This window comes from Danio rerio, chromosome 13 (assembly GCF_052040795.2).
Source record: "Danio rerio strain M-AB ecotype USA chromosome 13, GRCz13ab, whole genome shotgun sequence".
In the NCBI taxonomy this organism is placed as follows: domain Eukaryota; kingdom Metazoa; phylum Chordata; class Actinopteri; order Cypriniformes; family Danionidae; genus Danio; species Danio rerio.
The window spans coordinates 53,093,517-53,117,760 of NC_141033.1; the positions used below are offsets into that span (position 1 = coordinate 53,093,517).

At 39.6% G+C, this 24,244-nt stretch overlaps 2 protein-coding genes across 9 annotated transcripts in view; both read right to left on the reverse strand.

Annotated features, from left to right (window-relative positions):
• Positions 1 to 462: 462 nt before the first annotated feature.
• On the reverse strand, positions 463 to 11,167 carry gpatch11 (G patch domain containing 11). Of its 4 annotated transcripts, none has more exons than XR_015505080.1 (8): positions 11,010 to 11,167; positions 8,700 to 8,926; positions 8,573 to 8,614; positions 7,326 to 7,446; positions 4,301 to 4,391; positions 2,287 to 2,594; positions 784 to 952; positions 463 to 701 (listed from the first exon to the last, which is right to left on the reverse strand). XR_015505080.1 is itself a non-coding variant. In NM_001002393.1 (8 exon segments), coding segments are annotated over 8 exon segments (789 nt in total). In that variant the 5' UTR covers positions 11,060 to 11,150; the 3' UTR covers positions 463 to 642.
• Positions 11,168 to 18,421: 7,254 nt separating this feature from the next.
• mypn (myopalladin) overlaps positions 18,422 to 24,244 on the reverse strand; it is a 67,236-nt gene continuing 61,413 nt past the window's right edge. For 2 of the 5 annotated variants that reach the window (NM_001365298.2, NM_001365297.2), the window contains 2 exon segments: positions 19,711 to 20,705; positions 21,276 to 21,409. In NM_001365298.2, coding sequence (NP_001352227.2) covers positions 20,542 to 20,705; positions 21,276 to 21,409 — 298 coding nt within the window. In that variant the 3' untranslated portion in view covers positions 19,711 to 20,541. 5 annotated transcript variants of the gene reach the window in all.

Sequence of the window (24,244 nt, forward strand, 5' to 3'; positions counted from 1 at the left end):
GTAAAATCACTCTTTTTTAAATAATTGATTCATTTCAAATATATTTCTATAATTAAATGATGCTTATATATTATGTATAATCTCTCTCTCTCTCTCTCTCTCTCTCTCTCTCTCTCTCTCTCTCTCTATATATATATATATATATATATATTCTTATTGTTTTCTATTACACATCAGTACATTGTATTAAGTTTTTCCTACAAAACCCAAGACCAACTCTAAGTATTTAGATATGAATTAAAATTTAAATATACTTTTCCTACAAAACTCGAGAACATCTAAATATTTAGATATGCTTTAGTCTGACTGGTATTTTCCCTGGAGTATTACTGGGAAGTAATATTGCCTGTTAAGTAATTAGCATTTGTTCATCTATAACTAGCACAGAGCTGTCACACAAATCACCACACCCTGGAATGGATTGTACAAACATAATGGAAAGAATAATTATGCAACCACACATTTTTGTATTTGTTTGATATTCATTTACATAAAAAAAATTACATGATGCATCATGGTCAATAGTCATATCACACCATTTTAAACAAAACATCACTGCAATATTTAATGAAGCAACAAGAAAACATAAATATTACACACAGCTATGAAAAGAAACCCTAAAAGCAAAGCATTTGTGTTGTTTCAATCATCATGATCCGCTGCCGTGTCTCCAGGACAATTCGTACCCAAATCCTCTTCATCTGTTGAATGAGAAAATGTCAGTGCTTGCTGATTAAAATATTTAACTGATCAAATAAATGATGATTTGTGAACACTTCTCACCGTTATATGCCGTGCCGCACCAGATGCAGTAATAATGAACTCCCCGCAGATATGAGGTGAGAAACTGCAGCTTATCTAAAGGCTGAGGGCAAACATGAATAATGGTAAATATTGTGAAATATTTCGGTGGCTCAGTGGTTAGCTCTGTCGCCTCACAGCAAGAAGGTTGCTGGCTCGAATTTCGGCTGGGTCAGTTGGCATTTCTGTGTGGAGTTTGCATGTTCTTACCCTCCGGGTGCTCTGGTTTCCCCCACAGTCCAAACACATGCGCTATAGGGGAATTGATGAACTACATTGGCCGTAGCGTATGAGTGTGTGAATGTGAAAGAGTATGGGTGTTTCCCAGTACTGGGTTGCAGCTGGAGGGGCATCCGCTGTTTAAAACATATGCTGGATAAGTTGGCGGTTCATAAGCCGAAAGGAAAATGAATGAATGAATGAATATAATAAAACTCAGTCTAGATCCAGTTGGCAAAATTGTTTTGATGCATTTACAGTCAAACATTTACGAAATGCCTTCATAAAACATGATCTTTACTTAATATAATAATGATTTTTGCCATAAAAAAAAAGAAAAATCTATAATTGTGACTATGTAATGTTGGCTTTTCCTAACATTTCCCTTGCAACTTAAAGTCTACTTGAACCGGAGGTTGCTGAGACTTTTATTTCAGTATGTTGATGTAACTAAAACTGAATGTGAATATTGAGTAGGGGGCGGGGCTTTCTTTTGTGCATCACTCTTCTTTTTCTTTGGCCTTTGTCCCGTATGATTGCGGGGTCGGCTCTTTTTTTTGGAACAAGTTCCATATGATAACGACTTTGTTTACACCTTTCGTCGTTTGGGCCTGTCACACTCGTATACACATACACTACAGACAATTTAGCTTACCCAATTGACCTGTACCGCATGTCTTTGGACTGTGGGGGAAACCGGAGCACCTGGAGGAAACCCACACGACTGCAGGGAGAATATACAAACTCCACACAGAAATGCCAACTGAGCCGAGGTTCGAACCAGCGACCTTCTTGCTGTAAGGCGAATGTGCTACCCCACTCCGCCACTGCGTCGCCCATTCTTTTGTGCATTACTGCCACACAACCACAACTCCATACACGAAAGCAGATGCTCAGACTTGGATTAAAGATTACCATAGCAAACTTTTTATTTCAGCAGATTAACTTTCATTTATTTTATTTTCGCTTTAGTCCCTTTATAATTCTGGGTTTGCCACAGCGAAATGAACCGCCAACTTATCCACCACATGTTTTACACAGAGGATGCCCTTCCAGCTGCAACCAATCATTGGGAAACACTCATTCACACCTAACACTATGGATAGATTTAGCTTACCCAACTTGTGGGGTAACTTGTGGACTTGTGGGGGAAACCGGAGCACCCGGAGGAAACCCACGCGAACGCAGGGAGAACATGCAAACTCCACACAGAAATGCCAACTGACCCAGCCAAGGCTCAAACCAGCGACATTCTTGCTGTAAGGCGATTGTGCTACCCACTGTGCTGCCCAGCAGATAAACTTGCACAGATTAATTATTCACTGTAACAATAACAATGTAAGCTAGCAAAATTAGCATTGTACATTTAGATTTCAAGCTAACTTTCAGATCACTCATGCACTCTTAGATTGCATATTATAAATCACAATAAACAGTATCTCTGAAGTGTAACTCACAGACAGCTCCTCTTCTTCATCACTCTCCTCAGTTTTTATTTCCTCCTCCAGAAGCTCAGATTCTTCATTTTTCTCCACTTCAGGCCAGTACCAGCAGTCTCTGGGAACTGTTATCCCCTAAAACAACAATCACAGCGCCAGACGTGTGAACATGCTGATTTCTGGTTACGTGTAATGCCGAAAACACACATGCAAATATTATGAATAGGCAATTACAGAGAAAACAAGTATTGAACACGTCACCATTTTTCTCAGAAAACATATTTTGCTAATGGTGCTGTTGACTTGAATTTTCCCCGTTTGTTAATAGCAACAAAATAAATTCTTATTTACAAAGAAAACAAATCTAATTTGTTTACAAATTACGTTATGCATGATAAAATGAAATGATGCAGGGAAAAACTATTCACACATGAAGAAAGGAAGGAGTAGTTCGGCAGTGAAAGCCCAGACAGCAGCTGAAATCTCTCAGTAGTTCTTCAGCAAGCCTCTGCCCTTCCTCAGTGTAGATGAATATCAGCTGCTTCAGTCCAACATCTACATCAGCAGGAGGATGAAGATTAAACCAGGGTGGACATTTCAGCAAGACAATGATCCAAAACACAGCCAAGGAGACTCAGATGCTTTCAGAGAAAGAAAATCAAGCTGTAGAATGGCCCAGCCAATCACCTGTAGTGATGCGTCGTTCATGAACGATTTGTTCATTTTGAACGAATCTTCAATATGAGTCGGGAACTACGAGTCCTCTCAGGGAGTGATTCGTTCATCCACGCATGCGCACATTTGTGCAGGTAGTATTGTTAATTTTAAGTCTTCATTGCATTGGCAGAAGCCAATCATATGCGTTTAGAGCTGGAAAAAGAATTGATCCGCTCACCTCTCGAGTCCTCTATCGGGTCTGAGTCACTCATTCATCACGAGCCAATCATACACGTTTAGAGCCGGAAAAAGAATTGAACCGTTCATCTCTCGACTCCTTGGGTTTGAGTCATTCTGTCACGTGATGAACGAACGATCATGGCTCCTATCGGCTTAGACTGTGCATTGATTAAGATTATATGTGACTGTCAGTGTAACGTGAATAAACCCCTGACATTTGAAGACATGAAGAGGTGAGCTGAGCAAAGAGACAACAATACCTTCATAGACAAAAGAGCAGGTCAACATTGAATTATTATTTTCTTCTGCTTATAGTATTGTATTTATGACTTATTTGTCGTGTAATCAACCTTTTGAGCTAGTTGTAAATGTGTTTGGAAGCAATTCGTAACATTTTAATAATATTTTGGCAAATAGAACCAAATGAACAAAATGACTCGAAAAAAGATTCGTTCATCTTGATGAACGAGACTCAAAGATCCGAGTCAGTAAAATGATCTGGACTTCCCATCACTAATCACCTGACCCCAGTGCAATAGAGAACACAGAATAAAGCTCAGATCTGATAGACGACACCCACAGAAGCATCACGATTTTGACATTCTGTTGTAGTCTGTGAGAAACTCACACCTGAGCAATGCATGAGGCTTCATTCTCCATATGAGAGGCGTCTTTAAGCTGCCATCATTAACAAAAGCCTTTATACAAAGTATTAATATTGTTTCAGTAGTTCAGCTCTTTCTCCTGTCATTCCCTTCTTATTACACAGAACTCATTTTTTATATTTGTTCTGTTTTATTTTGATGTTTGTATTGTTTGGGTTTTTAACAAAATCTGCTTCAATTCCATGTCAGCAGCTCCTTTAGAAATTTTATTCCCAGGAAAAAAACATGACAATGTGTTCAATACTCATTTCCCCCGCTGTAAGTCTTGATTTGCGTGACCTTTTGGTTGTCCAGCTGTTCACATGCGCGCTGGCTCTTCCTCAAGTCACCCTGTGTTTGACGCTCTTCTCTTTCTGTTCTCTTACGCACCCTATAAATAAACATGAACAATAATGATGATAATAAAAACTAGTGTTGTCATTCATTTTCTTGTCGGCTTAGTCCCTTTATTAATCCGGGGTCGCCACAGCGGAATGAACCGCCAACTTATCCAGCAAGTTTTTACACAGCGGATGCCCTTCCAGCCACAACCCATCTCTGGGAAACATCCACACACACATTCACACACACACACTCATACACTATGGAGCCTACCCAATTCACCTGTACCGCATGTCATTGGACTGTGGGGGAAACCGGAGCACCCGGAGGAAACCCACGCGAAGGCAGGGAGAACATGCAAACTCCACACAGAAACGCCAACTGAGCCGAGGTTCGAACCAGCGACCCACTTAATGTGAGGCGACAGCACTACCAACTGCGCCACTGCCTCGCCAACTAGTGTTGTAAAAACTTTTAATAAATATGGAGGGCGACATTGTGGCTCAGTGGATAGCACTGTCCCTTCTCAGCAAGAAAGTTGCTGGTTCGAGTCCGTGCTGGGTCAATTTGTTGTTTCTGTGTGGAGTTTGCATGTTCTTCCTGTGTTGGCGTGGGTTTCCCCTGGGTGCTCCAGTTTCCCCCACAGTTCAAACACAAGCGCTATAGGGGAATTGGATGAACTAAATTGGCCGTATGTATGAGTGTGTGTGGGTTTCCCAAGACTGGGTTGCTGCTGGAAGGGCATCCGGAGTGTCAAACATATGCTAGATTAATTGGTGGTTCAAACTGCTGTGGTGACCCCTGATGAATAAAGGGAGTAAGCCGAGGGAAAATGAATGAATGAATGATAAATATTGATATTTTAATTAATTGATTACCTATTTTTGACACTTAAACAAACATAAACAGCATGAGGACATTCTGATGGCTTGTTAACTAGTGACATCTTTTTAACCATAAAACAGGCTACTTGCACATAAAATGTTATATATAAACATATATTGTTTATATAAATATCATCCATCACTCTATATCTCCAATTATATGTCTTAGTAGGATGATATTTAATGCATTATGTTTAATATTTTACAGAGTTATGATCAATGTTCTCCAGTTTCAAAATATAAAATGCAATAAATTCAATAATGATTGAGACATTATCACAGCCGTATCACCCTGCAGCCCAAGACTGGTTACTCAGTGAAGCTAAGCTGGGCCTGGATGGGAGACCACTAGGGAACACTAGGTTTCTGCTGTAAGTGGTGTTAGTAAGGCCAGCAGGGGGCGCTCAACCTGCGGTCTGTGTGAGTCCTAATGCCCCCAGTATAGGTACACCGTAGTGTCAGTGAGCGTCATCTTTCGGATAGGACATTTAATCTCATGGCACTTCTGGTAAAGAGTAGGAGTGTAACCTCGGTGTCCTGACCAAATTCACGGAATCGGCCCTTACCATCCTAATCATCCCCATCCTCTGAATTGCCTCTATCACTGTGGATGTATGACCATACACGATAAATGCACTATATAAATACACATTACATTAAAAAAAATAAAAACTTCCTCAAAAGTTTTGAGACATGTTAAAGGCTCAGGAAGATCATATTAACGCTGGCCAACAGAGAAAGTAAGTGTTCTGGAAATAAACCTTCCTCAAATGCCTGACGATGATCATATTTCATACTCAGGATATTTTAAACAAGAGATGTATACCTAATCAAATAAACATTAAGGGTGCTTTCACACCTGTGAATCGATTCAGTTGTTCCGAAAGAGAGATTAAAATTGTTACATTGTTGCTCTTTGCTCTTGGAGCGGTTCGCTTTCACACTGCAAAGTTTCTAATCGGACTTAAAGAGCTAAAACAAGTCACGTGCGAGTAAACTCTCCTCACATTGGTCAGAGTGTCAGGGTTTATTTTGCAGCGTCTCGCTCAGCTGTCAGGAGAGGTGGTGGTTTGGTGGAGATTGACAGGGTGCGCGCGACGTGTCTGAGGAGAGATGCGGTGGGGAGGGGTGAGAAGGGTGCGCGACGATGAATATTTGAGGACCGGGAGGGAGACGCGAGATTACCGGCAGATCATCACTCGTTTGCGGGCATCCGGAGACTCGCAAAACTTCCCGCCCTACTCATAATTCTCTCTGCATGTAGCCGTAAGCCTATTACATATCCATAAAACACTGTAATATAACCACGCTCGGATCGGATCGCTTTCTCACTGCAATCGAACCGCTCCAGGGTTCGTTTCAATCGAGCCGAGACCACCTCACTCAAGCGATCTCGGAGCGATTACTTTGGCGCGGAACAGAGCGCGATTACCCTGTTCACATATGCCAATCGAACCGCACTAACTGGGCAAACGAGACACGTTCCGAAACAAAAGTGTAGGTGTGAAAGCACCCTAAGCTGGCTAATTTCAGTATGTGTTGATCTTCAAATATTACTAACAATATGAAACTTTCTTTACATTTATATTATTAAATGAAGTGAACATTTGATAAAGAAGCATTTTCTAGCAAAATATAATGTCTTGTTTTTAGAAATAATGTCAAAGTATTTCCTTAAAACAAGCAAAATAATCTTGTTTTTCGCTTTGAAATCAGATTATTTTGCTTATTTTAAGTAGAAATTCATTTAATTTTAACTTATTATTTCTGAAAACAAGACAATATTTTTACTTGTCAAGAAAATACTTATTATAATTTAACAATTTGTTGATTTTTGGACGAGAAACAGCAGATGAATGAGTGTGTATGGGTGTTTCCCTGTACTGGGTTGCAGCTGAAAGGTGCGTAAAACATATTCTGGAATAGTTGGCAGTTTATTTCACTTTGGCGACTCCTTATCAATAAGGCACTAAGCTGAAGGAAAATGAATGAATGAGTGTAGTAGATTGTGTGCAACAGGTATAACAGCAAAGTTTGATCACTGTTATTTATTTATAGGGTTATATTTATAGAATTGGATACAAATCATCATCAAATACCTGAAATCCTCTATTGATTTCTTCTCCAAATGTTGTTTCATGTGGACTTTTCTTCTGTAGTTCTGGAGTTCCTCGTCTGCTTTTCTCTTCTTGACTTCTTCCATCCCAATACCGCCTCTGTCTGATCACAACATGTGGAAACAGCAGCATTTCCAGAGCTGGTTAATAAGTACATTTAATGAGGGTATGGGTGTTTACCACCACTGGGTTGCAGCTGGTAGGGTATCCGCTGTGTGAAACATTTGCTGGAATAGTTGGCGGTTCATGTCGCTGTAGTGACCTCTGATAAATAAAGAGACTAAGCCGAAGGAAAATGAATGTATGCAATCTGGATTATGTAATCAGACTCCAAAAATCTTAAAGTACTCTAAAAAGTACTTTTAATTAGAGTTAATTACTTTTTAAAGTACTCATAATCAGACTACGGTTACGTTTTTAATGGATACATTTTATTTACACAACAGCAGTAAGTTGTTCACAATTCAATGATTTATTTCTCTTTCATTAAGGTTTATATTTTTTCATTTTAAATCTGCAGTTTATGCAGTGTTCGGCATATATGAATACAAGAATGAAGTACCGCCAACTTATCCAGCACATTTTTTACGCAGCGAATGCCCTTCCAGCCGCAACCCATCTCTGGGAAACATCCACCACACACATTCACACACACACTCATACACTACGGAACCCTCACCCTACCCAATTCACCTGTACCTGTGGGGAAAACCGGAGCACCCGGAGAAAACCCACGCCAACGCAAGGAGAATTTCTAATAACTGATTTATTTGAACTTTGCCATGATGACAGTAAATAATATTAGACTAGATAGTCTACAAGATACTAGTATTCAGCTTAAAGTGACATTTAAAGGCTTAACTAGGGTAATTAGGGTAAAGTTAGGGTAATTAGGCAAGTCATTGTATAACAGTGGATTTTTCTGCAGACAATCCAAAACAAATATTGCTTAAAGGGGCTAATAATATTGACCTTAAAATGGGTTCAAAACAATTAAAAACTGTTTTTATTCTAGCTGGAATAAAACAAATAAGACTTTCTCCAGAAGAAAAAACATTATCAGACATACTGTGAACATTTCCTGGATCTGTTCAACATCTTTTGGGAAAAATAAGAAATAGAAAACTATCAGGAGGGTGAATACTTCTTGAACTGTGTTATGCAACCAGAAACATTTACAGCTCAATGTCATAAATAACTAATAATGCGAAAATCAGAATATTCCTGACCTGTTTTGATGTTGAGAGGAACCGGCTCGACCCGTCCAGCACCTGCAGCATGATCATATTTTAATCAACAAATCTCTCTTATGTTTTGGGTATTTCTGGACTACAAATAAAAGTCTCCATCACTGACCCTCTTTGCCCAGGCCCTGTCCTGCCTTATATCCCATCTTCTGCAGCAGAGCGAAGCCTTTATTTTGGCTGCCTATGGAGCTCTGCAGCGCAGCTTCTCGACTCTCCTTCTCCTGCTCTTTGAAGCTCTTCTGCCGGTTTTGAATATTTTTTTCTTTATGTAAAGCCTCTTTCTTTATAGCCTCCTTCACACGCTTGACCATCGGGACACCAGGACGAACATCTGAGCTGGAAGAGCATCAAATATTAATTAAAATTGGCTGTTATTTTGTTAAATGTTTAGTCAATTTACTGTTAATCTATACTTACTGTTACTTTAAACTTCATTGTCCACTATTAAGGGGATTTTGTTTGCCCTAAAAGTGGCCAATAAAGTTAATAGTAACAGTTTTATTTTATTTTACTTGCTATAACTGTTGATGATCTGCTTTTGTAGAACATTTGCACTATAACTCACATTATTTGTAAAACCTGCCTCTGATTGTATTATTGGGAGCACATTGTACATTTATCCAGATAATTTTAGATAAACATATATGATACTGAGGAGGATTTTATGTTACAGTATTTAGCAGGAACTGGAAATATCAACATCATGTAGTGCGACCTTGACAAATTACAAATACAATAAAAACAAACATATTAAACATGCAGATATGCATTAAAATTATAGTAATAAAAAGAATAGATATAATAGAAAACTTTAAACTATTGAAATCATCGGGGATTAGTAAAAAACACAGCATAGTACCTATAATATTAAACCTGTAATAAAAATATACAGTCACCGGCCAGTTTATTAGGTACACCTGTCCAACTGCTTGTTAATGCAAATTTCTAATCAGCCAATCACATGGCAGCAACTCAATGCATTAAGGCATGTGGACATGGTCAAGACGATCTGCTGCAGTTCAAAGTGAAAATGGGGAAGAAAGGGGATTTAAGTGACTTTGAATGTGGCATGGGTATTGGTGCCAGACGGGCTGGTGTATTTCAGAAACTGCTGATCTACTGGGATTTTCATGCTCAACCATCTCTAGGGTTGACAGAGAATGGTCTGAAACAAAGGAAATATCCAGTGAGCGACAGTTCACTGTACTCAAATGGCCTCCACAGTCACCAGAGCTCAACCCAATAGAGCACCTTTGGGATGTAGTGGAAGGGGAGATTGGCATCATGGATGTGCAGCCGACAAATCTGCAGCAACTGTGTGATGCTATCATGTCAATATGGAGCAAAATCTCTGAGGAATATTTCCAGTATCTTGTTGAATCTACGCCAGAAGGATTAAGGCAGTTCTAAAGGCAAAAGGGGTCCAACCCGGTACTAGCAAGGTGCACCTCATAAAGTGACTGCTGAGTGTAAATACTGCTCTTAATTTATTTATTAAATATATTGATTTCAATTGTACATGGTTGTTTCTGTTTTTCAGCATTAAGTGTTAAGATGAATGTAATGCATGCATTTTTTTATTCTTTTCTTTTATTTTATGTTTTTTGCATAAATAGATAATAAAAAATAATATATATATATATATACTTTAGAAAATAGGAGATACCAAAATAACACGTCTAACTTATATTTATTGCTGTACTTCATGTTTACATGCACGTTTATCTGGTGTTATAGAGGTTTAACAATATTTATATGTCAAATATTACCTATAATATGCAATTTGTAATAAAAATTGACATACAGCTATTTATTTATTCACTTACTTAAATTATATATGAATATATTGACCGGACACGTTTGTTTACCTTTTTATATTATGAATATCCTGCATGTTTTTTCAATCTTTTTTGTTTTTGCTGTTGTATTTATTTGCTATTGTACCTTATTTGTAATGTGTGCTACACATTAATTCTTAATAATTAATATTTAAAAACTTCATAAGTCTATCACATAAAAATAAACTGCATATTATAGAAAAACGAGTGATGCTAAAATAACAAAGACACGTCTGAGCTTATATATTTGTATTTCCTGCAATATTTCTTGTTTCCAAGCACATTTAACTAGTGTCATACAGGTTATTTATATGTCGAATGTTATTAATATCTATCAAAATAGCACAGAATTTCCTAAATAACGTTTCGTCATGTATAACTCTCTATACTTTTATTAACAGCGCTTTTATAAGATTTCTCAACGGATTTTCACTAATTAACCATGAAATATAGCTACAATATATAATCAACTGATTTATTTGGCATAAATAACTTTGCGTTCATTCGTGTTTACATCTGAGAAAACACACTCACTCTGACTGTACAAGTATGACGCTAAAAACGTCAATTCTTAAACTCACATTTGGTTGAGGAAAGCGTCAGACATGTAATCATCTTCATCATCAGCCATTTGTACAATTATTCAGCTTCTAAATACAAATATTAATTGAAATAGCAATGAAATTTCTCTCTGATCCCCTTTGTTGTCCCTTCCAGTAAATGTGTCCGACTGGAACGCAGAAGAAAGAGGATTGAGTTCCTATTAGACGGACACAGTGAACAGCGAACAAACTTTTATCAACATTTTTAATACAAATTTAGTTTTGTTATTTTTATATATTAAAATAAATTCAGATTTTTTAAAACTAATTTAAGTTATATTATATATAATATAACATATATAATATAACTTTTATAATATTATAAGTAATATTACTGTATACGATTTTTATTTGAAGTTCTGTTATTCAGCAGCAAAAAATAAATAATAATAAATAAATAAATAAATAAATTGTTATTGCAAAAATTATATTGGTGGTTTGCCATCTCCAGGTAGGAGGAAAGTCCTTACCCCAGGTGGAGGAGTATGTTGGGCTTTTGTTGATGAGTGAGGGAAGGATGGTGCGTGAGATTGACAGGCGGATTGGTGCAGTGGCAGCAGTACTGCGGTTGATGTACCGATCTGTTGTGGTGAAGAAGGAGCTGAGCCGAAAGGCAAAGCTCTCGATTTACCGGTCAATCTACGTTCCTACTCTCACCCATGGTCATGAGCTTTTGGTCATGGCCAAAAGGACAAGATCTCGGATACAAGCGGCCGAAATGAGTTTCCTTCACAGTTGGCAGGGCGCTCTCTTATAGACAGGGTGAGGAGCTCTGACACCCGGGAGGAGCTCAGAGTAGAGCCGCTGCTCCTCCACATCCAGAGAAGTCAGCTGAGGTGGCTCGGGCATCTGTTTCTGATGTCTCCTGGACGCCTACCTAGGGAGGTGTTCCAGGCATGTCCCACCGGGAGGAGGCCACAGGGAAGACCCAGAACACACTGGAGGGACTATGATTCTCGGCTGGCCCGGGAACACCTTGGGATCCCCCCGGAGGAGCTGGAGGAAGTGTCTGGGGAGAGGTAGGTCTGGGATTCTCTCCTAAAACTCCTGCCCCCGCAACCCGGCCCCGGATAAGCGGATGAAAATGAATGAATTAAAATTATGTACTGCACTTCAATTATAACTGTGGTCCAATATTACTGCAGCTATATATAATTTTTATGTGAAGTTCAGACTGATATTCAGCAGCAAAAAATAATAGTAATAATAAAATCAATTATTATTTTTATTAGTAGAAGTAGTCATAGTATAATAATTATTATTATAACTATTATCATTATGATGATGATTATAAATTACTATTCTGACAATGATAGTCTAAAACATGTAATAAATCAATTAAATGGATTGTCTTTTATTGCTTATTAAATGAGGCAAAGACAAAACTTTAGTATTTACAGCATTTATAACTAGTATTTATAGTGTTAATCTTGCAGTCGTGTTGTTTGTTAACAGTGAAACATATTTAGAAAGATGCACAATGTCTTTGTTTGAATAAATATAACTTTATTTCCAAGAAGGTCAACTATTGTACATTTCCCAAAATAGGCATTTGCATTTATTTATACTAGTGATTGTATAACAATACATTTGATTAGAGGCTTTGTAAACGTCCACAACTGTTTATAATATCTAATATAATATTTTGTCTACAGAGAATGACCTCACGCCGCATCTTTAAATCTTCTTTATTTAAACATTGCAAAATGCATTATTATTTTCACATGCAGAGACAATTTACCCTTGTTTTGCTAAATTATGTGCAGTAAATCTTGAGTGCATTGTGTCTGACATTGCACCTCTGAGATATACAGTCTCAGCTTGCAAATCCAAGTCTGCATCCAGATCCGATTACCCCCTATACCCTCATAGGCTCATTCTGTAAATGTAGCTCCTATATACATTTCTGGAGATCACAAATTATGTAGCCAGAAGTACGTATGGCTGCGTTCTGTCTTTAAACCGAATGCTACGGGACAGGTGACGCCGTTCCTTTTCACGCTGACCGCTTACCTCCATATGGCTTTTCCGCTGTTACCAGTTTGTCCAGTAGCTCAACATGTATGTTGGCGGACTTGAAACGCAGAGAGGAGTTGACTACGATGACGGGTTTCAAGTTTGGCGAAGAACAGTTCCAGAAAGCAGATACAACAAACACAAAATGCAAAACAAACTAAATAAACAAGTAAATAACAGGGTGAGAATGGGGTAAAATCTGAAAACGTGGTAAAAATCAGGCGAGGGTTTTTCTTTTTCTGGATTGCTTTTTAAAACTGTCAGTTAGGTTTAGGTAAGTAGGTCGGCGCGTCAATCTGTGCTTTTGAAAACACTATTGGTTGGGTTTAGGGAAGGAGGAGGGTTGGTCAGTCGATCAGTCAGTCAGTCAGTCAACAGCGGCCTCTGGTGGAGTTACGCGAGAACAGCAGGCGCGAATGGCACTCACGAGAGAAATTTCAGATCTGAAAAAGCATACACAGTGCCCTCTGGTGGATACGTGAAAACAAAAACTGCAAAAAATGTAGATCCTGAGCTGTATTTGGCACTCTCCAGAAATGTATATAGGGGTACGTTTTCAGAGTGATCATTCAATATTCCCTACATTAGTCCATTAATATAGTCCACTTGAAGGAGTGCACTGAAGAGATGCTGCTTTGTGGTTTTTGTACAAATGTTACTTAAACGAATTAATATTTTATTTTGAAATTTGCACCAATAATATTGCGCTTTAGACGCCATCTAGTGGTGAGATGCGGAAATTAATTTAGCGCTGTTGCTAAAAGAGATACAGCAGCTGCAGATGAAAGTTAGCAAGAATTATTCATTACATTTACATTTAGTCATTTAGCAGACGCTTTTATCCAAAGCGACTTACAAATGAGGACAAGGAAGCAATTTACACAACTAAGAGCAACAATGAATAAGTGCTGTAGGCAAAATTATTCATATTATTTATTAAATTATTCATATTATTTATTAAATTATTCATATTATTTATTAAATTAACCCATTAATTGTATTTTATTAATATCTCCCTCTACCCCAACCCTAAACTTAACCACCACAGTAAATGTAAAAACAGTAATTATACAGAGTAATAATCATATTACTTATTAAATTACCCATTAAATTGTATTTTATACTACCCCAACACTCACAGTAATGTAAAAACAGTAATGCCGAGTAATATTCATATTATGTATTAAATTACCCATTAAATTGTGTTGTATTAACACTTATCCCCACCTCAACACTCAAAGTAATGTAAATATGTTAATTATTGTTGTACAGTGTCACAAAAATTGCACTATATTGACGTATCTGCAGCTGTATCCCTTTTAGACCCTGTTCTGTGTTTGAGTGTGCATGGGTTGTACACTCATTAATGCCATGCATTGTGGGATTAATTGAGTGCAAATCATAATGTCAGAATCAAAACTGGACATTATGAAGTAAACTCAATTTAAGGGTGTAGGGGGGAAAATTTCGGAAACAGCTCTTACTTTAAATTAGTCTTAAAATCTCACTGAAATATATACAGTTAAAGACAATGGTATAAGCCCTTCTGTGAAATATTTCCCAAGTGATGTTTAACAGAGCAAGGAAATTTTTAAACAGTATTTCCTATTATATTTGTCTTTTGGAGAGAGTCTATACATCCATTCATTCATTCATTCATTCGTACATTCATTTTCCTTCCGCTTAGTCCCTTTATTTATCAGAGGTTGCCACAGCGGAATGAACCGCCAACTATTCCAGTATACGCTTTACGCAGTGGATGCCCTTCCAGTCGCAACCCAGTGCTGGGAAACACCCATACACACTCATTCACACACACACACATTCATACACTACGGCCAGTTTAGTTCATACAATTCCCCAACAGGGCACGTGTTTGGACTGTGGGGGAAACCGGTGGCTCAGTGCTAACCACTGAGCCACCGTGCCACCAAAGTCTATACATATATAGACCTATATATAAACGGCTGTCATCAATATTATTAGATTTGATTGTCTACAGAACAAATCACTGTTTTACAATGTCTTGTCTAATTAGCCATATTTGACCTTATCTTTCACCAAATCAACCTGGTTAAGCCTTTAAATACTTGTATCTTAAGTGAGATATTAAGTACTATCATCACGCCAAAGATAAAATAAATTATTTATTAAAACTATTGTTGTACCATCACATAGGAAATATTTTAAAAAGGATTAAAACTACACAGGAGGGCAAATAATTTGCATTTAACTGTATTTAATTGTGTGTGTTTGTATGTGTGTGCGTTAAATAAAACCTGCTGTAGTTCACAGTGGGCGATGCAACAGGCTCACAGTCTAATAAAAAGAGGAGATTAATATATAGACACAGTCAGAAAATGACAACAAGTGAACCAAAACAAACAGCATAATGGCTCGAGTGGCACAAACATATGATGATAAATAAAGGGGAAAATGGTGTGCAAATAAACAGTCGCGTTCAGCTGCTCTTGACGGAAACTGAGAGCTTGTAAACTGTAAATAATGTCTGTTAATGAACAGGCTCTGTGTTTTAGTGTGTGTTTTGTGTTTATTTGTGGTTGTGAATGGCATTATGGGATGTTGATCTCTGCTCTGTCCACCTTTAATGTTGAAAATTCAACTCTACAGTTCAACAAAGAGACTTTTAATGGCATTTAATAGTGTGGAATAATATAATGTATAAGAAATAATAATATCTAGAGAAATAAGTCTGTAAAATAACAGAAAATCAGCTGCGGTTTATTACAAGGTGTTTGTAGCGTAATATACAACACCAACATAGACGATATAGCACTGCAAACTGTTACCGTACGTTCATACCGAAAGCGGCGAGAGCGTCAAAGTAGCCGGAAGTCCTTCATTTTCAATGAGAGCCGGCGGCAATGAGCGAGATATATCCAGCTGCAGAACTGCAGAACCACACACGTTTCAGGCACACACAATCTAGCACACATGATTTAGGCAAGCCATATATGGTAACTAACTAACTAACTAACTAACTAACTAACTAACTAACTCCTTAGCATTATTGCCACCTACTGAATTTCACAAATATGGTTTCCCATTTCAGTCATTATTATTATTATTATATCATAACGATCATTTTAGCATCTCTGCAGTTTCTGAACTCAAATAATGTAAATAAAAATAATTGGTTAAAGACACTTATGAATTAATTCATGTGTCCACATACACAAAGAAAACATAATAGACCGTCACGTAGGATTACGCGTAATAAACTAATTCAGGATCTTAATATTATCATACTTGTTTAAAATCACTTTGTTTTAAAATATAAAAGCCAACAATAATGTGTCACATTAAAATGAATTACTATAGTTAATTATTTAAACAATATATAATATAGGTATAAACTGATTATCTTAACCGATTATCTGATTATAAACTACTCTCTTTTACTAAACTGTCACAGCTGTTTGTTATATATTTATTTATTATTATTTCTTTAGTAATTATTAATAGTTCATTTGTTTCTATTGCTAAATTTTGGTTTAAAAGCAATATATTGCTAACTATAAATTACTACAGCATTAAATGTGGGAAATCATAAATTAAAAAGTTATTAGAAAATTAGGCAGATACACACTATTAAATCGCTTGAATGAAATATGAATATAATGTTATACAATTATTACATGTAAAAGGATTTTTATGACATATAAAATGCATTATTGCCTATAACTTGCTATTATTTCCCTTCATTAAAAATGAATCCATTATATAAATTAAGCCTGTCCAATTTAGATTTTTCAGCAAGGCCAGCAAACGGTATCTGTCAGATAATAATGACTGATCATCTATGATGTCTGACAGAAAACTGTTCAGTCTATTATATTGAATGGCGATCGGAAACAACGCTCTCCATTCGCCTGTCTCGATTGCAATAATTGTGAAATGAAATAAAGTAAACACTATTGTTTATTGTGTACAATATTTATTTACCATATATATCAAAATATATCAACAATTTCCAAGAAGAATAACCTTAAAATCCGTCGTAACCATATATGGCTTGCCTAGATTGTGTGTGCCAGATTGTGTGTGCCTAAAACGTGTGTTGTTCTGCGGGCCTGCAGCTGGACATTATTGCAATGAGCGGCGAGGAGCAGCGCGGTGCATCTCCGCCGGTGTGAGCGTCGAGGACAGTTGAAATCAAGTTCGGCGGCAAGCAATGATTTTTCTAATAAATCTGTTTATTTGACTAGCAAAAAATTGTATACACAAATGCAAATTTTGTCTGTCGACAAAATTGAACCTGTACTTATGGGGCAGAGTAGAGACACCCGCATGCCTGCTGTGTTCCAAGCCAGGGACACTAGAACATATTTTGAGCAGCTGTTCCAAGGCACTAGGTGAAGGTCGGTATCGATGGAGACATGATCAGGGCCTTAAATCCATTGCTGAGGCAATCAGCAAGGGGATCAAGGACAGTCGATACCGTCAAGCCACGGCCAAGGTCATTCAGTTCATCAAGGAAGGACAAAGGCCAGAGAGAACAGCAAAGAGCTGCTCTGCTGGGTTGCTCTCCACGGCCCGAGACTGGGTGATGACAGTTGATCTTGACAGGCAGCTAAAGATTCCACCACACATCACCCAGTCTACGTTGAGACCTGACATAATCCTGGTCTCTGAGGCCACAAAGCAATTAATCCTGCTGGAGCTAACGGTGCCCTGGGAGGAGAGGATGGAGGAGGCTCAGGAGAGAAAGAGGGAAAAATATCAGGAGCTAGTGGAGCAATGTAGGGCGAATGGATGGAGGACCAGGTGCATGCCAGTGGAAGTGGGCAGTAGGGGATTTACCAGCTACACCCTGCAAGGCCTATGGTAAACTGGGAATAACAGGCACAAACCGAAGAAGAGCCCTAAGCAACAACGTGGAAGCAGCGGAAAAAGCATCCAGATGGCTCTGGTTGAAGAGGGGGGAACAGTGGGGGCAGTAGCATGCCACTTGGACACAGGCCAGGGTCTGATCCGCCTTGGTCGGGTCGCCTGGAGGAGGGTATCTGTTGCAAGACCCGAAACACCATGTGAGCCCAGGAAACAACACTGATGATGTGTCCAAGGTTGTGCATCAGGAGATGTTTCTGTAACTGTAAAGCCCCTTTTTCTTATTTGTTGTAGAGATTTGAAATGTTATTTAAATACAATCTCTACCTCCAGCAATGTTAAAGCTTTAAAATCAGTAACACTGTGAATCTTACAGTATAGTCTCTTTTTTATAATACCCAGAGGACTGTATTGTATGCGATTTTGTAAACATCACCGTGACCTTGCTTTAAGATAGATTTAAAGTGTTTTTTGTAATTCATATTCCCCCTGGCATATTCTTTTGTTTCTCTTTTTGTTTTGTTCTGTTGTCTACTTTCTTGTTGAACATACCAATAAAAAAATTAAAAAATACATTTTAAAAAAGTAGTCCATCTCTTGAGAAGAGTTCAGAGAACACTGACCTGTGAACTTTGCTTCCGATCACAGTTGTTCTTATGGGTTTGACTATTGCAGTCGCCGGATTTTCAATTACTTGCAATGTTTTCTTACAAGAACATGCATTAAATAAGTTACCGGCGAGTTACTGATGTGCATTAATTTTATATATTTATCTTTATACAACAGTTCTGTCTGGCTCTCAAATCTGATTGACTGATAGCCGTGCGATATTCTGCAATATCAGAACTCCTACAGCCTCTTTACCCTTTGTGTATTACTCCGCCCAAATACAGCCAGCAGAAAGCAGACACTACAGATCTAAAGTTAAAAGATGTACGCTCAGCTGTTTAACTGTCAGCCTATGATTTGAATCCGGAAGAAAGTAGTTCCTCTTTCAAAAGGGTTTTTGAGACTCTCAGACTACGTCCGAAACCGCCTACTACTCAGTAGGTACTGCATTTGAGTTTAAATGTAGTACTCGGCAGTTAGAAAAGTACGTCCTATACAGTATGAACGTGAAAAGGATGAATGGAATTCGGACGTACTACATCCGCCATTTTGTCACGGTCACATGACCAACCTGCGTCAATTGCGTCGCTTTACTCCCATTCATGAATTCGCTCGTGGGGCATCATGGGATAGTGTAGCATGCATGGGATGCGCACTCTAGAATCTCGCCAGAAGTAGTAAGTCATCCGGGTACTTCTCGCATACTGACTATGAATTCGGACATACTACTTGGCTTGCATACTGATTTTAGCGTACTATAAAGTATGGAAGTATGCGGTTTCGGACGCAGCCTCCATGTTTGATTTTGTTTTGTATACACAATTATGCCGTCAAGCTGTTGTATAAATGCAATATCACATGAGTAGCAGTGCGATAAGGCTGTATATCGGCACTGGTGGGGGCACTAAGGTGCACGAAAATGCACGCCTCCCACCAGTGCCGATATACAGCCATATCGCACTGCTACTCATGTGATATTGCTCATTTAAAAAAGCAGGAATCTTATGCGACCGTACAAAACAGTATTGCTGCTTCAGGATATTTCAGACATATGGACACATTGGATAATTAAGTGGAACAAAGCCAGACCACATCCAACATGATCTTCCATTGTTAAATACATTTTTTAAAGAAGTGCGCAACATTTTCACGCTAGAAAGCATGCTTTATGCTGGAATATAACTGATATGATATGCTGCAACGGCAGGGCCGGAGTGGGACTCCTTTTCAGCCCTGGAGTTTAAAGGCTCAGACCGGCTCACCTCAGTTCACGACTGACTATATTAAAATAAGGTCATTTCCAATTCAGTTTCTAATTACACGATCACGTCTTTTTTTGAGAAAACAGCTGCTTTAGAACTTCAAATGTTCAACAACCCTAACAGTATTATATGTCTTAACAATAAGAATGAAAATAAATGAATTACTCAGACGAGGATCAAACCCAGGTCAGTAGCATCTTAACCTAACATGCTAACCACTGGACCACAACAGCTGTACATTGAGTGGTGACTCATCTGAGTTATATCATCAAGAGAAAATAGATAAACGAGCTGGTAAAATAATGAATAAGAAGACTGTGGTCAAGTAAATAAATAAATTAATTTAAAAAGTGTGACTGCTGAGAGCAACAGATTCTGGAGCTAGGGACACCGGCCCTCGCGGCCAAAAAACGGACCGGCCCACCGGGAATTCTCCCAGTCCTCCCGATTAGCCAATCCGGGCCTGTACAACAGCCTCTTTAAATACGAGATCAATGTAGCGAATTTTGATGCTCTCGCCGCCGGAGCTGAAGGCAGACAGCGTTGTCGCCAGGGCGACCTTAGACGCTCTCACCGCTTTTGGTGTGAATGCACAGTTACACGTTCATAAAAGTCACACTTTTCAATGTTAAAAGTTACTGAAAGAAAGATCAAGATCCCATAAAACAATTCAAAAGCAGAAACAAACGGGGGGGGAAAAAAAATCACAAAACACAGAAAACTGCTAATTTAGGGATATTTTTACAGTGTAGATGTCCTGAAAGGCTGATGGTCTACAGCTCGTCGCTCTCCCGCTCTCTGAAGAGCACATGTGGGCCGTTTTCACTCATAGGGAAAGCTGATTTTATATCCAGCCCTTGACCTGTGAGAGCGGCGTAGCGGCTGCCGGTCAGACTGCTCCTCTTCATTGGTGGATGAACATGTTGATGCCACTGAGCTGGAGGAACATAAATAACAGCCATTTAATTCAATTCAGCATTAACCAGGGTTATTGTAGGTTAGCATTTTTGAATTAGCTTTTATTTTAATACTATTTTAAAGTTTCGGTTTAGTTTTAGCTCGTTTCATTATTGGTTCTGTTAGTTTTATTTTCATTCATTCATTCATTTCCCTTTAGCTTGCTCCTTTATTCATCAGGGGTCACCCCAGCAGATTGAACCAACTATTCCAGCATATGTTTCACGCAGCGGATGCCCTTCCAGCTGCAACCCAGTGCTAAGAAACACCCATACACTCTCATTCACACACACTAATATACTACGGCCAGTTTAGTTAATCAATTCCCCTATAGCGCATGTGTTTGGACTTGTGGGGGAAACAGGAGCACCCGGAGGAAACCCACGCAAACATGGGGAGAACATGCAAACTCCACACAGAAATGCCAACTGGCCCAGCCGAGGCTCGAACTAGCGACCTTCTTGCTGTGAGGTGAAAGCGCTACCCACTGCACCACCGTGCTGCCTTAGATTAGTGTTGTAAGTTGAAATGATCTGATGTCTGTACTCACCATAGATGTCTAGTCTGGCAGTGCAGGATATGATTCCCGCCTCGTTCTTGGCAGACACCGTGTACCAGCCTGCATCTTCCTTCCTGGTCGGTTGAATCAGCAGACAAACATAACCTGTGGTGTCCTGATGCATGCTGGGAAATCAAACACAGAATATGAGTGTTCATAATACTGTCTGAAATTGCATCCCTCTCGGCTATATAGTATGTGAAAAACAACGTGAGGTGAGTACTATTCACTCATTCATTCATTTTCTGCCGCTTTTCCGGGGCTGGGTCGCGGGGGCAGCAGTATTAGGAGAACCCCAGACCTGCCTCTCCCCAGACATGTCCTCCAGCTCCTCCGGGGGGATACCGAGGCGTTCCCAGGCCAGCCGAGAGACATAGTCCCTCCAGTGTGTCCTGGGTCTTCCTCGTGGCCTCCTCCCGGTGGGACATGCCAGGAACACCTCCCTAAGTAGGCGTCCAGGAGACATCAGAAACAGATGCCCGAGCCACCTCAGCTGACTTCTCTGGATGTGGAGGAGCAGCGGCTCTACTCCGAGCTCCTCCCGGGTGTCAGAGCTCCTCACCCTATCCATAAAACTGCGCTCTGCCACCCTGCGAAGGAAACTCATTTCGGCCGCTTGTATTCGAGATCTTGTCCTTTCAGTCATGACCCAAAGCTCATGACCATGTAGGAACGTAGATTGACCGGTAAATCGAGAGCTTTGCCTTTCGGCTCAGCTCCTTCTTCACCTGCTGCCGCTGCACCAATCCGCCTGTCAGTCTCACACTCCATCCTTCCCTCACTCATGAACAAAAACCCAAGATCTTCAGGCCCTGTTTACACTAGTGCGTTTTAGTTTTAAAACAGCGTTTTAGAATGAAAACAATCCGCGTCCACACTCGCGTTTCACCCAGCGTTTCTGAACAGCTCTCCGTCCACACCAAAACGCTGAAAACGCACATCACGTGACCACACACACACACACACTCTCAGGCAAGCGCTGCAGCCTATCTACCCAGATGAGAGCTGTGCTAGTCGGACTTCTCATCAAGCATCTCCCCCTGGATCTAAACTCACTATATTTATTAAACGTGATATTTATTCATCTTGTTGTCTACATCTAACGACATATTCCCTGACTTTGGTCATTGGAATCTATTACTTGTTCTCAGGTAACGTGTTTTGGCTGAGCGCAAAGATAAGTTAATGATCAGTCCATGTACATTCTGCATATTGACTGATCGCTTGCCTTTATTTCCAATAATGTATAAACTTATTGTGTTATACTTTTATAATGGCCATTATCGATTATTCAGCAAAAGAGAGGGTATGTTTCGTATTTTCACTGAAATTGACAGGAGGCAGTTGTTATAGGCTCTCTGTTTTGTTATAAATATCCACACAGTGAAGATGACGCTCATATATGCAGGACGACGCCTCAACATTTCTGCTGTCTGTTAACTTGCTAATATTAAAATGAAAATAGGCAGTTCCTTAAATCATGTTTACATTTTATTGTTGAGAAAGTGAAACAACGTAGCCAGGGTGAAGTGAATGAAGTTTTAAAGTACACTGTTCCCTTTGAAGATTTACGCGTGTCCTCGGTATAGTCTGTTTTCCATATCAAACTGAGAAGAAGAGACTGCAGTCTTGATCAAACTTGCGAAGTCTAAACTTACAAGGAGAGGATTCAGGACTGAACTGTGTGTGTTAGGCTACTTAATAATGAGGAAAAGCCCAAATCAGAGAAGCGAATGTCAGCAGCCCCGCCTCTGTTTTCAGATATCTCTGTTTTCTTTCATCCACACTGAGACGGAGCAGCAGCGTTTCAGAATGAAAATGGCCTCTCCAGCGTTTCCAAAACGCTCCGTTTTCAGCGCTCGAGAACGTGTGTGGACGGATGCCGTAACCGTAGCAAAACTTATGCGTTTTAAAATGAAAACACACTAGTGTAAACGGGGCCTTGAACTCCTCCACCCGTGGTAAGGACTTTCCTCCAACCTAGAGATGGCAAACCCCCTTTTACCAGTGGAGCACCATGGATTCTGACTTGGAGGTGCTGATTCTCACCCCAGCCGCGTCACGCTTGGTAGCAAACCGCCCCAGTGCATGCTGAAGATCCATGTTCAATAAAGCCAACAAAACAACATCATCTGCGAATGACAGAGATGAAATACTGTGGTCCCCGAACCATACCCCCTTACAGCCTAAGGCTGCTCCTTGAAATTCTGTTCATAAAAATAATGAATAGAATTGGTGACAAGGGGCAGCCCAGCCGGAGTCCATTATTATTGCTGGCAATGTGAACCAGACTCCTACCCTGTTCATACAGGGACGAGACGGCCCTCAACAGATCGCCACTGACCCCATACTCCCTGAGCACCATCCACAGAATGCCATGAGGGACACGATCGAATGCCCTCTCCAAGTCCACAAAACACATGTGGACTGGTTTTGCATACTCCCATGAACCCTCGAGCACCCTGGTGAGGGTATAGAGCTGGTCAAGAGGTGAGTACTAGTGCATCAGAATTCAGTATGTGTAATGCTGTGTTCACACCACACGCAGAACGCGTAGATAAATTGCGCTATTCGCGCGTCAAATCCCCTTCATTTGCGCGTCAAATTCACTTCAGAACAGATGCTGATTCGTGTGATGGGCAGGGCTTCTGTCTGCCCCGTGACTCTAGCTTCATAGCTAAATGGCCAACATGGATTTTATGAAGAAAATAACAGTGTTTATGTGCTGTATGAAGACTGAAGAACAGCGTTGATACGTTTAGGGTCGTGTCTGAGTCCACTACATCCTTTCAGAGGTGCATCCAGCTCTGTGAGCTCATAAACTCCTCCAGAAACTGAACCTGGATGACGGAGGCTTTCAGCGGTGCTCCTGACTGAGCCCAGCCCAGTTTGATGACGTCACAATCCCGCCCCCACAAGAGCAAGCTTCTGATTGGTTAACGCGGCGTGAAGTTCAGATT